At 43.8% G+C, this 15252-nt stretch overlaps 1 protein-coding gene across 4 annotated transcripts in view; it reads right to left on the bottom strand.

The window, feature by feature from the left end:
• LOC140127167 (uncharacterized) overlaps positions 1-15252 on the bottom strand; it is a 47981-nt gene that overhangs the window by 5802 nt on the left and 26927 nt on the right. For all 4 annotated transcript variants that reach the window (XM_072147528.1, XM_072147530.1, XM_072147529.1 and 1 more), the window contains 2 exons: positions 1806-3358; positions 156-242 (listed from right to left, as the gene is read on the bottom strand). In XM_072147528.1, coding sequence (XP_072003629.1) covers positions 1860-3358 — 1499 coding nt within the window. In that variant the 3' untranslated portion in view covers positions 156-242; positions 1806-1859. The remainder of the gene's footprint in view (positions 1-155; positions 243-1805; positions 3359-15252) is intronic.

Raw genomic sequence — 15252 nt, 5'->3', positions numbered from 1 at the left:
TTGTTTGTTCACCAACAAAATCTATAACATGTACATTTTCTGGTGAACCACAAGGTTTTCCATTTAAGGACTATGTTGTTAATTTAAAGGTAGATTGTTGTCCTAGATTGTTTTTCATAATTATATGTGGATATAAAAATACAGTATATACTTACGAGAGCTTTTCAATCATACAGTCCGGATCTCTAAGAATTTCACCTAACAGTTTTCCGGTTTCTGCAGTCAGGTTGTTGGAAGAAAGTCTAAAACAAGCAAAATGAATTATTGTTCATCATACTGATTTAGTTACATGAAAGTACATGTCAAATATTTTAGTTGTAAGAATAAGATTAGATTTCATTTGCTTTTCTGAGCACTTTATTGGGAACCTAAATGCCCATTAACCCCTTAAGGACCAGGCCCTTTTTCGTTTTTGCGTTTTTATTTTTCACTCCCCACATTCAAAAATCTATAACTTTTTTATTTTTCCATGTACAGAGCTGTGTCATGTCTTATTTTCTGCGTAACAAATTGCACTTCGTAGTGATGGTATTAAATATTCCATGCCATGTACTGGGAAGCGGAAAAAAAATTCTAAATGCAGTGAAAATGATGAAAAAACACATTTGCGCCATTTCTTGTAGGCTTGGTTTGTACAGCTTTCACTGTGCGCCCCAAATGACATGTATACTTCATTCATTGGGTCAATACGATCACAGCGATACCAAATTTGTATAGGTTTTATAATGTTTTCATACATTTACAAAAATTAAAATCTCCTGTACAGAAAAAAAATTCTTCATTTTACAGTGTTCTTGCGCTAATAACTTTTTCATACTTTAGTGTACAGAGCTGTAGGTGGTGTCATTTTTTGCGACTTCTGATGACATTTTCAACGCTTTTATTTTTAGGACTGTGCAACCTTTTGATCACTTTTTATAGAATTTTTTCTATTTTTCAAAATGGCAAAAAAATGCAATTTGCGACTTCGGGCGCTATTTTCCGCTACGGGGTAAAATGCAGTGAAAAACGGTTATTATATTTTGATAGATCGGGCATTTTCGGACGCGGCGATACCTAATGTGTTTAGGATTTTTACTGTTTATTTATATTTATATCAGTTCTAGGGAAAAGGGGGTGATTTGAATTTTTATGTTTTTTTTAATATAATTTTTTTTTTTTTTTACTTTTTTTTTACTTTTTTTTTTACTATTTTTAGACTCCCTAGGGCACTTTAACCCTAGGTTGTCTGATTGATCCTATCATATACTGCCATACTACAGTATGGCAGTATATGGGGATTTTGCATACCATCTATTACAATGTGCAAATCGCACATTGTAATAGATAGCCGAGATCATGATAGCCTCGGATCTTTATGTGATCCGAGGCTGTCATGACAACGGATCGCCGCTCCCCGGTAACGATCGGAGGCAAGATGGCGGCGCCCATGCGCCGCCGGCTCTTTAATGCCGCCGGCAGCTTTCCCGGCGGCAATCAAAGCAAATGCCCGGTGAGCCCTCTTCATACTCCCCCATGCGCAGCAAGACGTAAGGGTACGTCTTATTGCGCTATGGGGTTAAATAGCATTTATTTTACTGGTGAAGCTTTATAACATAAACTCTTCAATAGTGGGTTTGTGGCACCTCACACATACATCTTAGCCTAATATTTACCCAGGCTTGTGACAGCCAAAACCCATTTCATGTACGGAGGATACATGCATAGATTTTTGCAAAGTTAGTCTTGGGCCCCTGTAAAATTATTGTCTTCACAGCTGTATTTCAACAAACTGACACATAAAATGACTTATTACTGATACTTACAGGACATATTTGGTGTTCTTTATCACACTTCGGAGCAGGCTAACAGATTTATCTTCAAGAGCACAAAGCCTCAAGTCCAGCTCTTCCAATACGATTCCTCTCAAGCAATACTCTATGGCTTGGATGTCCTAAAAAGTTCAGAGGGGTGTTGAAGAGCTCAATTTTTTTTATGATTGACCAAAATTCTCTCGTCACTTTCTCATTATTTAGCTCAAAAATACAGTGGATGATTTTCAGCCTCTCACTATGTTTACTATGTATGTTAAAACTTTTCTTGAACCACCCTGAAAGTAACTCTTGAGTGTCCCTGTTCTTCACAGGTTTGTTGTTACATAGACTGTCACAGTCCGGATAAGTCAAGAGTCTCAAGAAGAATCTTATGAAATGATAATATTTTGCATTATGCTCATCTGCAATGGATTTTAGCAACTCGTTGTTATTGCTATATATTATGTTTCCAAATACCCAGAAATCTAGGCATTCTGTTAAGCCTCCTATACGGTGTGTTTCCCATACACAATGCATAGCTGCTAACATATCTCTCAGCATATTACATTGGTATATGTATTTATGCTCACAATTATATAACTTCAGAAATTCCTCCCAGTACTCCATGGACTCACTGCTGTATGGTTCTCCTTTAGTAAGGTTTTCATAGGCCTTCTTTGCCATATTTGTAAAATTATTTTTCAAGTCTCTCCTTTTTCCTGTTACATCTGTAGTCCACATTAACAAAACATCAATGAGAATCTTATATGGACTGCAATCTCTGTTATTTTCCAGTTCCTTTGCAGTCTGCAAATAACTCATCAGTACAACAAAAGCGGGAGTGTAAGTGATATCTGATATTCTTTTAGATCTATTGTCTGCTTTCTTGTCTTTTGCAGTAATTGTATTATAGAGATTCTTAGTCTCTTCCTCCGTAAAGTCCAGAAGATAAAAAGTAGAATCAAATTTGTTGTTTGAGAAAATCCAAGAGTCAGATCGAGAAGCAATTAATACATCTGTGTCAGGGACAAGTTGTTTTCCCATTATCAATTTCAACAGAGTTTTTATATCCAAAGGGGTATCTGTATCAATTTTCTCAGTCAAGTTTACATTCTCCTTTTGACATAAAAGGTCATCAAGTTCATCAAAAATAAGTAGGATCTTATCCATGCTAAGAACTGTAGAAATTTGTTCGAAAATTGTGTCACATATTTTCTTTAGGCTCATCTCATTCTTTATATTTTTGCAGGATAGATATAAAATACAATTATATATATTAATGTCTTTTTGGATCCATTTATGTTGTAGCCATTTGCAGAAGTAACTTTTTCCTGACCCTGCATCCCCCACTAGAAGCATTCTTCTGGACAAAAGATGCTGGTTTTCTAGTGTAAAAAGTTCTTCTGCATTTATTTCCTCTGAATTGTTTCCTATAGATGTTTTCATTATTTTACAGGAACCAAGGAAACCAGGTTCTATCACAAGTAATTGTCTTTGCAGGACAGAATCATACTGAGGTCGTGAAGAAGAGGTCAGATGTTTTTTGTAATCTTGTATAAGAGATTCTATGTATTACAGAGAAAAATAGCAGATTTTAGCAAAGATACTATTTTCAGCAAATACAATATACTTAAAAAGAAGCTTTCACATACAGTATATTCATTGTAGAATCGGCAAGATTTATTAAAAGTGTATAAAGATAGGTAAATTTTAAAGTTAGGGAAAACTGTAACTGGATGCCACCTGAGTTCCCTGGAAGCCCATGGCCTAAACCAACTAGAATTTTTCAGTTTGATGAACATATGGACAAAAATGTTGGTATCCATCCACTAAAGAAAGAAAAACCTAAAGTGATTTGTCAGGTTCGCTAGGGAGATGGCTGGGACTTCTGGTTCTTCTGGTGGTACCAGCAGCGTTCTCCGAACCCCGGCGCGTATCCGCGCAAACTCCACCTCTCGTCCTGGGCAGCGGCTGCTAAGATCTCGCGCTGTCTAGGAGTGGCTGGGACTTTGAACCTCTGCTTGGTGCTTGGTTGTTTCTGCACCATGAGGGGTTAATTCCCAGATGCTGTCCAGCACCTATCAGGTTCTGGAGGTGGAGTTCTGGCTGCATAAATTGCAGCTTCACTAGTCACCAGTGCCAGTGTTTGAAAATCCCTTTCTCCACCTGGTTGCTGCTAGTTTGTATTGCTCTGTATCTGTATCTATATTGTTGCTAACTCGGCTAGTTTTGGACTTTGACTCTTGCTTACTGATTCTGCTTTTGACGTACCCTCTAGTTGTGACTCCGGCTTGTTTACGATTCTTTTATTGTTTTATGTTTGTCAGTCTGTTTGTGTTCCCCTTCCCACACTTACCCAGAATATTTCGAGTCTTCAAGTAGTCGCCCCACGGTTTAGCGTGGGGGGGCTATAGGAAGGGACAGAGGTTGGGGCAAGCTCAGGGCACACTATCCCCTGTCTTTTGTGTAACCAACCCTAACAGATTAATGAAAAATTTGAAACTGAGAAACATATAATACATATTATAAATATATAATTTTCTGAAAATCAACTAATGTAAATCAGACATTGCTTTTGAACATAGATCAATGAAAGCTAAGGAAAGAAATTTCTAGGGAGACTAGAAAGAAAATGATAAAACAAAATGTTCAAGGTAAATGCTGTTAGATTATCTCCAAACAACTTGATGTTCCTCTTACTACCGTTCAACTTATTATTCAGAAGTTTATGGTCCATAGGACCATCCTCCCGGTCGTGGCCTCAAAAGTTTTAGCCAAACTCACAAGCCATAAATCTTCTGGGAGAATGTCTTTTGGGACAAAACTGGAGGTCTTTGGCAAGTCAGATTTGGTGTTGCTTTGCTGTACCAGATATAGGGTGTCTTGACTGCTAATGGTCCGAATAATCTCAAGAATATCAAGGCATTCTGGAGTGAAATGTGCTGCCCACATTTCACTTGGATCAGGGCTATTTAAGCACCGCATGCAACCACCCAGGATGGCACAGTGCGAAAGCACAGCCCAAGAGGGTATACATAATGAAACATTTTTATGTGGTTTTGTTAGAAAATCTTTAAAAAAAATCACTTTTATTGGATATACATTAAAGCTTATATAATTTTACCAACAACTTTAGTCTGACTTGTCCTTCACTCTTGACGCTCATTAACCAAGATTCCTAAGCAGGAATATATAGGGATTGGTTGATGTCCTATATTAGTTTATACCAAGCAATAAATGTTGTATGATAGTGATCCACAACCAATCCCTATATATACCTGCTTAGATATCTCAGTTAACAGTGAAGGACAACTGAGACTAAAGTTGTTGGTCAAATTATATAAGATATATATATATATATATATATATGTTATATATTATATATCCAATAAAAGTGATTTTTTTTAAAAAGAAAGATTTTCTAATAACACCACCTAAAAAAATGTACATTTTGATTACACTGGTATAGTTCAAACTAGTGGTGACCAAAGAAAGAGATTGTATTGGTCACTTTGATATTTTTGCCAAGGGGATATACAGATATTCAGCACAGTACACGAAGGTATACAGAGACATGCACAAGAGGGTATACAGAGATACAGCACAAGAGGGGAGAGCAGCTTTGTTGTGTATGATGGTGTTCTGCAGCAGCTGAAGTGATTATTATGTTGTTCTGCAGCAGCCCAGGTGTATAACATGATGTTCTGCAGCAGATGAGGTGTGAATTATGATGTTCTGCAGCAGCTGAGGTGTTTATTATGAGGTTCTGTAGCAGTTGTGATGTGTATTATAAGATTTTGCCACAGCTTAAAGGGGTATTCTCTCGTATACTCGTGTATAAGCCGAGTTTTTCAGCACAAAAAATGTGCTGAAAAACGTCACCTCGGCTTATACACGAGTCTATAACAAAAAAAATTACCAACTTAAAAAAAATTAAACTTAAATACTCACCCTCCGATGTCAGCGCGGCTCCCCGATGTCGGCGCGGCTTACCGATGTCCCCGATGTCAGCGCGTCCTGTCTTCTTTCTTCTCCGCGTCTCCTCTTCTCTCTTCTATCTTACATCAGCAGCGGCCGCGTCATAGTATGCGCATGCTAGAAGAAAACATGGCCGCGTCCATGCCGGAAGAGAGAAGAGGAGCTGCGGAGAAGAAAGAAGACGGGACGCCCTGACATCGGGAACATCGGTAAGTCGCGCCGACATCGGGGAGCCGCGCTGACATCGGAGGGTGAGTATATAAGTTTATTTTTTAAGGGCCGTGGGGGCAGGCTAGCTGTATACTACTAGGGGCTGCTGTATACTTCTAGGGGCTGCTGTATACTTCTAGGGGCTTGCTGTATACTATTAGGGGCTTGCTGTATACTACTAGGGGCTTGCTGTATACTACTAGGGGCTTGCTGTATACTACTAGGGGCTTGCTGTATGCTACTAGGGGCTTGCTGTATGCTACTAGGGGCTTGCTGTATACTACTAGGGGGCTGCTGTATACTACTAGGGGGCTGCTGTATACTTCTAGGGGCTGTTGTATACTTCTAGGGGCTTGCTGTATACTACTAGGGGCTTGCTGTATACTACTAGGGGCTTGCTCTATACTATTAGGGGCTTGCTGTATACTATTAGGGGCTTGCTGTATACTACTAGGGGGCTGCTGTATACTACTAGGGGCTTGCTGTATGCTACTAGGGGCTTGCTGTATGCTACTAGGGGCTTGCTGTATACTACTAGGGGCTGCTGTATACTACTAGGGGGCTGCTGTATACTACTAGGGGCTGCTAAATACTACATGGGGGCTGGCAGGCTGTATACTACTGGGGGGGTTTGACCAATGCATTTCCCACCCTCGGCTTATACTTGAGTCAGTAGTTTTTCCCAGTTTTTGGTGGTAAAATTAGGGGTCTCGGCTTATACTCGGGTCGGCTTATACTCGAGTATATACAGTAATTAAATTCATTTTCCATATGTAAACATTTCTTCAATTAGATGTTATTAAAAAAAATGTTCCTGTGTGAAGATAATTTCTCGTAAATGTAGTCATTCTGTCCCTTAGAAACGAGATCCGCTTCCTCGGATACGACCATGTCACACTCTAGCAGTGGTGGCCAGACTTGCGCTATATTGTCCTGCCGGACCACCAGGCTTCAGCAATCATTACCACAGGGTGGCTGTGCGACATGTAGTAACTCCCGGATATTTCATATACCAAAGCCTTTTGTGTCTTTGTGCAATCCCTCCAGCATAGGTGGCCGTATCTGAGGAATCCATCTTGTTTCTAAAGGGACCACATGGCTACATTTATGAGAAATTATCTTTACTCAGGAACATTTTTTTTAATAACATCTAATTGAAGAAATGTTTACATATGGCATATTAATGAAACTGAATGTGAGTGCCCAGACGAGAATACCCCTTTAAGTGTGTATTATGGTGTTGTGTAGTAGCTAAGCTTTGTATTACAAAATCAATATTTGGCAAGAGGTGGGGGGGGGGGGTCTGCAAATTTGAAGGTCTACCGTTTTAACCAAATGATGTAGAACATGTCTTGTTGGACACAGTGCAGCCAAGAGACAAAACTGAACGTGCAGACACTTTATAAACACATGTGGAAGCAGTTTGCACGGTCTTTTCAGTGCAAAGTCAGACAGAAAATGAGCCCAGACGAAGGCTCATTTGAGCTGAAATGCGCTTCGGGGCTGGAGTCACCCTGGACCTGGGAGCCTGCTGTCTGATTATGGGTAAGAGACCCTGTTCATTTTAAAACCTTCTTGGGGCAAGTGCAATATGACTTTACATTTATATTAAAGGACTATAACGGTACATAAATACCTGATTCACCTGATCCCCAGAAAATATGTAATGCAGTAATTTTCTCCCTTTGTGTCCAAGTGGTGTCACTCCTTTGTCTGCTTACCACCATTTGTGGCTGCACATTTTTTATCAGAAAATTCTTTTATGGTTTTTGTATGTTGAATTTAATAAAGCATTATCTTATTATATTTGTATTATGTTTATGTCCTGGATCTGTCTCCTTCCTTAGGTAGACAAAATAGGTTTACATGTACTTTATCATAGCCCTAGGCTTTGGTGGTGTATATATTTTTAGAGGTTATTATGTTGTATTAATGTAGACATATACTTTACAACCGGCTTTACCTCTATTCGGTGGTCAACTATAGGCATTGCTGCTGATAGTATCAGAGACGATTATGATAAAACACATCGCCACTCTGACAGTATACAGGATTATAATGGTCAAATACTGGGACTTATATCTCCGCAATCGTTGGGGAGAAAAAATTCAAAGTGCCCCTGAATCTGTGAATAAGGCCCTACATTTGGATTTGTTAATCTCCTATGTGTGAGGTGGTGATAGGTCCTTTTTAGAGATGAGCGAACATACTCGTCCGAGCTTGATGCTCGTTCGAGCATTAGCGTACTCGTAACTGCTCGTTGCTCGGACGAGTATTTCGCCCGCTTGAGAAAATGGCAGCTCCCGCCGTTTTGCTTTTTGGCGGCCAGAAACAGAGCCAATCACAAGCCAGGAGACTCTGCACTCCACCCAGCATGACGTGGTACCCTTACACGTCGATAGCAGTGGTTGGCTGGCCAGATCAGGTGACCCTGGGATAGACTAGCCGCTGCCCGCGCTGCTCGGATCATTCTCTGTCTGGATGCCGCTAGGGAGAGAGCTGCTGCTGGTCAGGGAAAGCGTTAGGGTGTTCTATTAGCTTACTGTTAGGCAGGAGTGATTCTACAACAGCCCTTCTTAGGGCTACAATAACGTTATCCTTTTTTTTTTATTTGCTTGTGGCTGGGCTTGCTGGCACTAGTAGTGTGGTAGTAGTACCATATTGTGAGGAATTAGCAGGGGGACTTGCTACCGTTGTGTTTAGCTCTTAGTGACACACATATCCACCTCAAACACCAAAGTGGGAAAATTTATTAGGGGTTTGATTTCAATTAGGCACAGTCTGCCAGTTTCTTTTTATTTTACGTTTATTTTTTTCATAACTCAGCGTCATCTCATCTGGCATAGTAGTGTGCTTTAATACTTGGCTAGAAAATAGCCATAGGAGAATCCAAACGGCTTACTTACGCCTACAGTAGCGTTATATATATTTGATTTCTGGTTGATCTGCTGGTGGCTGTAGTTGTTGCAGTGCATCTACTAGCAAATTGTGAGCAATTTGGAGTGAGACTTGCGACCACTGTGTTTTGCGCTTAGTGACGCACATATCCATCGCAAAGACCGAAGTGGGAAAATTTATTAGGGCCCGGGGTTGGATTTCAATTAGGCACAGTCTGCCATTTCCTTTTTTATTTTACGTTTATTTTTTTCATAACTCAGCGTCATCTCATCTGGCATAGTAGTGTGCTTTAATACTTGGCTAGAAAATAGCCATAGGAGAATCCAAACGGCTTACTTACGCCTACAGTAGCGTTATATATATTTGATTTCTGGTTGATGTGCTGGTGGCTGTAGTTGTTGCAGTGCATCTACTAGCAAATTGTGAGCAATTTGGAGTGAGACTTGCGACCACTGTGTTTTGCGCTTAGTGACGCACATATCCATCGCAAAGACCGAAGTGGGAAAATTTATTAGGGCCCGGGGTTGGATTTCAATTAGGCACAGTCTGCCATTTCCTTTTTTATTTTACGTTTATTTTTTTCATAACTCAGCGTCATCTCATCTGGCATAGCAGTGTGCTTTCATACTTGGCTAGAAAATAGCCATAGCAATAGGATAGCATCGTTTGGTTTTAAAAACTAAAAAACACACAAAAAAAAAAAAAACACAAAAAAAAGGTAAAAAAAAAATTAAAGTTATAACTCTCATTTTCAAAATGTTTAACCCGAGGGCTAGGGGTAGAGGACGAGGGCGGGGACGTGGGCGTCCAACTACTGCAGGGGTCAGAGGCCGTGGTCCTGGGCGGGGTGAGACACCACCTGCTGATGAGGGAGCAGGGGAACGCCGCAGAGCTACACTCCCTAGGTTCATGTCTCAAGTTACTGGGACTCGTGGTAGAGCACTGTTGAGGCCAGAACAGTGCGAACAGGTGATGTCGTGGATTGCCGACAATGCTTCGAGCAATTTGTCCACCAGTCAGTCTTCCACGCAGTCCACCCATGTCACCGAAATCGGCACTCCTCCAGCTCCTGCACCTCAGCCTCCTCCCCCCCAGTCTGCCCCCTCCCAGCAAAATTTGCCATTTGAACCGGCATACTCTGAGGAACTGTTTTCTGGACCCTTCCCACAGTCACAAACCACTTGTCCGGTTGCTGATTAGCAATTTTCCGATGCCCAGGTTTTCCACCAGTCGCAGTCTGTGGGTGATGATGACCTTCTTGACGTAGTGGAAGAAGTGTGTAAAGAGGTGTCCGACGATGAGGAGACACGGTTGTCAGACAGTGGGGAAGTTGTTGTCAGGGCAGGAAGTCCGAGGGGGGAGCAGACTGAGGGATCGGAGGATGATGAGGTGACAGACCCAAGCTGGGTTGAGAGGCCGGGTGAACACAGTGCTTCTGAGACGGAGGAGAGTCCTCGACCAGAACAAGTTGGAAGAGGCAGTGGTGGGGCCAGACGGAGAGGCAGGGCCAGAGCTGGTGCATCAGCGCCAAATGTGTCAACTAGTGAAGCTCCCGTGGCGAGGGCTCCTGCGGCGAGGGCTAGATTTTCAGAAGTCTGGAGGTTCTTTAAGGAAACACCGGATGACCGACGGACTGTGGTGTGCCACATTTGCCAAACCAGGATCAGCAGGGGTTCCACCACTACTAGCTTAACTACCACCAGTATGCGCAGGCATATGAATGCTAAACACCCCACTCAGTGGCAACAAGCGCGTTCACCTCCGGCCGTGCACACCACTGCTCCTTCCCCTGTGTCAGCTGATAGTCAGCCCCCTGCCCAGGACCCTGCCACAAAAACCCCATCGTCGCCTCCACGATCCTCCACAGCATCCACCAGCGTTCAGCTCTCCATACCCCAGACGCTGGAGCGGAAACGCAAATATAGTGCAACCCACCCGCACGCCCAAGCCCTTAATGTGCACATTTCCAGATTGCTAAGCCTGGAGATGCTGCCCTATAGGCTAGTAGAGACCGAGGCCTTTCGCAGCCTCATGGCGGCGGCCGCCCCTCGGTATTCGGTCCCCAGCCGCCACTACTTTTCCCGATGTGCCGTCCCAGCCCTGCACCAGCACGTGTCAGACAACATAATCCGTGCCCTGACCAACGCCGTTTCTGACAAGGTCCACCTGACCACGGACACGTGGACGAGTGCTGCCGGGCAGGGCCACTATATATCGCTGACGGCACATTGGGTTAACTTGGTGGAGGCTGGGACCGAGTCTGACCCTGCGGCTGGTCATATACTGCCGACGCCGAGGATTGCGGGGCCTACCTCGGTCCAGGTGTTTCAGGCCTACTATGCCTCCTCCTCCTCCCACCCCTCCTCCACCTCCTCCTCCGAACGACCATCCGTGGGCATGGCGCCATCAGTCGGTAGCTCTAGGCACAGCAGCAGTGCAGTCGCTAAGCGACAGCAGGCGGTGCTGAAACTGCTGAGCCTAGGCGATAAAAGGCACACCGCCCAAGAACTATTACAGGGCATCACGGCGCAGACTGATCTGTGGCTGGCACCGCTGAACCTGAAGCCAGGCATGGTTGTGTGTGACAACGGCCGTAACCTGGTGGCGGCTCTGCAACTCGGCAGACTGACACATGTGCCATGCCTGGCCCATGTGTTAAATCTGATAGTTCAGCGTTTCCTCAAGACATACCCCAATCTGTCTGATTTGCTCACGAAGGTGCGCCGCATCTGTGCGCATTTCAGGAAGTCCAGCACAGATGCTGCCACTCTCAGGGCAGCGCAGCGCCGCCTCCAACTGCCCGCTCACCGACTGTTGTGCGACGTGCCCACGAGGTGGAATTCAACACTGACCATGTTATCCAGAGTTTACCAGCAGCGCCGAGCGATTGTAGACTGCCAGATGTCAACTTCCACCAGAACTGGTAGTCAGGTCAGTCAGCTTCCTCAAGTCTACAATGAGGAGTGGACGTGGATGTCTGATATCTGTCAGGTGCTGAGTAACTTTGAGGAGTCAACACAGATGGTCAGTGGCGATGCCGCCATCATCAGCCTCACCATCCCGCTGCTTGGCCTGTTGAAAAACTCTCTGGTCAGCATGAAGTCGGAAGCTTTGCGCTCCTCACAAGAGACGGGGGAAGAAGATTCCCTTGTTGATAGCCAAAGCACCCTTAGGTCTGTTTCTCAGCGCATATCGTTGGAGGTGGAGGAGGATGAGGAGGAAGAGGAGGAGAATGTTGGCGAGACACAAGAGGGGACCATTGTTGAGTCCTTCACTGTTGAGCGTGTATGGGCAGAAGAAGAGGAGTTGGAGGAGTTGGAGGAGGAGGAAATGGACAGTCAGGCCAGTGAGAGGAGTGAATTCTTACGCGTTGGTACTCTGGCGCATATGGCAGATTTCATGCTAGGCTGCCTATCCCGTGACCCTCGCGTTCAAAGAATTTATTCCAGCACCGATTACTGGGTGTTCACTCTCCTGGACCCACGGTACAAGCAAAATCTTTCCACTCTCATCCCTGGAGAGGAAAGGAGTGTGAGAATGCATGAATACCAGTAGGCCCTGGTGCACAAGCTGAAACAGTATTTCCCTTCTGACAGCGCTAGCGGCAGAGTGCGTAGTTCTGCGGGACAAGTAGCGAGGGAGAGTAGGCGAGCAGGCAGCTTGTCCAGCACTGGCAAGGGTACGCTTTACAAGGCTTTTGCCAGCTTTATGTCACCCCAGCAAGACACTGTCACCTGTCCCCAGTCTCGGCAGAGTAGGGCTGATCTTTACAGAAAGATGGTGAGGGAGTACGTAGCTGACCATACCATCGTCCTAAATGATCACACAGCTCCCTACAACTACTGGGTTTCAAAGCTGGACATGTGGCACGAACTGGCGCTGTACGCCTTGGAGGTTCTTGCCTGCCCTGCCGCTAGCGTCTTGTCCGAGCGGGTTTTCAGTGCAGCTGGTGGCATCATCACCGATAAGCGTACACGCCTGTCGACTGACAGCGCTGACAGGCTGACGCTTATCAAGATGAATAAAGCCTGGATTTCTCCTAATTTCCAATCTCCACCAGGTGAAGGAAGCTCAACCTGAATAATTTATCCACTCCTCCTCCTCCTCATTTTCCTCCTTCTCCTCCTCTTTGTACAGTAAAGCAGAGGAAACTGGCTATTTTTTTACAGGGCCCACTGGCTCTAGCTATAGTACTTTATGCATTTAATTTTTCTGGAGGGCCACCGACCCGGTCCTCTGTTTTAAACAATTTTTGGGAGTGCCACATACAGGCACTCAATCTATTCAATTTTTCTGGAGGGCCACCTACCTGCTCCTCTGGTTTGAAAACTTTTTTGGACTGCCACATACAGGCACTCAATCTATTCCATTTTTATGGAGGGCCACCTACCTGCTCCTCTGGTTTGAAAACTTTTTTGGGCTGCCACATACAGGCACTCAATCTATTCCATTTTTATGGAGGGCCACCTACCTGCTCCTCTGGTTTGAAAACTTTTTTGGACTGCCACATACAGGCACTCAATCTATTCCATTTTTATGGAGGGCCACCTACCTGCTCCTCTGGTTTGAAAACTTTTTTGGACTGCCACATACAGGCACTCAATCTATTCCATTTTTATGGAGGGCCACCTACCTGCTCCTCTGGTTTGAAAACTTTTTTGGACTGCCACATACAGGCACTATCCAAATTGAATTGTCTCCATAGCAGCCTCCACACGTTGTCTCCATTGCTACCTCCAAAAGTCGTCCATATAGCTGCCTCCATACATCGTCCCTTTATCAAACGAGGTGTGTCAGACCGAAATTTGGGTTGTTTTCATGGATTCCACATCAAAGTTGTTAACTTTGTCGCCACCCTGCTGTGTTATCCACAAAATACACTGGCAAACTTTTACCATTTACGGATATTATTTCAGCGCTTCTTGCGCATCTGTTTACATTCCCCTCACCCGCCATATCCTAAACTTATAAGAACGCTACTACACTTGATCTTATACAAAAGGTTCTTAGAAGTGCTGTTTGGGGAGTAGCCTAGAGACAGGGGCTTGGATTGGCGAAAGCTCGCCTGGCAGCGGAGCGCCAGCTCCATGCCAAGAACCAACTAACATAGTTTGAACTGCAGCACCTTTAATCTACTACTAGTTCACTGCCTCCATACATGGTCCCCTTATCAAACGAGCTGTGTCAGGCAGAATTTTGGGTTGTTTTCATGGCTTCCATGTTAACTTTGTCGCCACCCTGCTGTGTAATCCACAAAATATACTGGCAAACTTTTATCATGTACCGATATTATTTGAGCGCTTCTTGCTCACCTCCTTTGGTTCCTCTCTGCCACCCATTGGTTTGAAGCCTGAGTCCATTTAGGGTATGTCGCCATGCCACTCTCTAGCCTGCCGCTGCTGCCGCTGCCTCTGCATGCCGTCCCCTATAGTGTCAGGGTCAATTATTGGATGTTTTACATGCTATCTAGCTTCATTCTGTCACTCTGTCATGGCCATGCTGTTGCCCATAATTTTGGCATAATGGTGCGATTAAGCAGCCTCAGAGGCATCCATGCATGCTGCCCCTGCTGTTTCCTGTCCATTTCCGTGGTGTTTCCATCCTTTTCTGAGGTTCCCAGGTGTTTGGCCAAGCTTCCCTGTGCAGAGCCTTGGTCCCCTTGAAAAATGCTCGAGTCTCCCATTGACTTCAATGGGGCTCGTTACTCGAAACGAGCACTCGAGCATCGGGAAAAGTTCGTCTCGAATAACGAGTACCCGAGCATTTTAGTGCTCGCTCATCTCTAGTCCTTTTATGTCTCATTTACATTAATTGATTTTGACAAAATTTAACATAAGGGTACCAACAATGTAACAATAATGTCCATGGGTGCTACCATGGTGCCACATGCATTTAACACTCTATAAACAGAAAGTGGGAGCAGTAATCACGGTTTTGTGTGTGAAATGTTCTTTAAATTTAAAAGCCTCCCTATGTACAACACAGATTAAAACATGTACCATAAAGAGATTTGGGTTTTTTGTTGGCCCATTTGGGCGTAAAAAAAAGTCTCAGAAAAGCTGCATTAAGGTTTTTTACAACTTTTCACTAATAAAATTCTACATTTTCTATTTGCACCAATTTTCTATTTTGTCAAACCTTTGTGACATTTTTAAAAAAGGAGTATATAAAGTCACACAGTCACGCCAGTCTCCTGATAGCGTATATGCGGGGACTTTTTATTCCTTTTTTGCGACTTTTTGAAAAAAAAAAGCCACTTTAATATGTCAGCCGAGTTCCCAAGACAGACAGAGAACTGTCCCAAGAAGCATGCCTCATAATAAATTTGGGCTAAAAAAACACAGGGGGCAGGCAATCATAAGTTTAAAGTAAC

This window comes from Engystomops pustulosus, chromosome 4, assembly GCF_040894005.1.
Source record: "Engystomops pustulosus chromosome 4, aEngPut4.maternal, whole genome shotgun sequence".
NCBI classification, from domain to species: domain Eukaryota; kingdom Metazoa; phylum Chordata; class Amphibia; order Anura; family Leptodactylidae; genus Engystomops; species Engystomops pustulosus.
The sequence above is the reverse complement of the archived record's forward strand: the minus strand, read 5'-3'. Positions and strand labels throughout refer to the sequence as shown.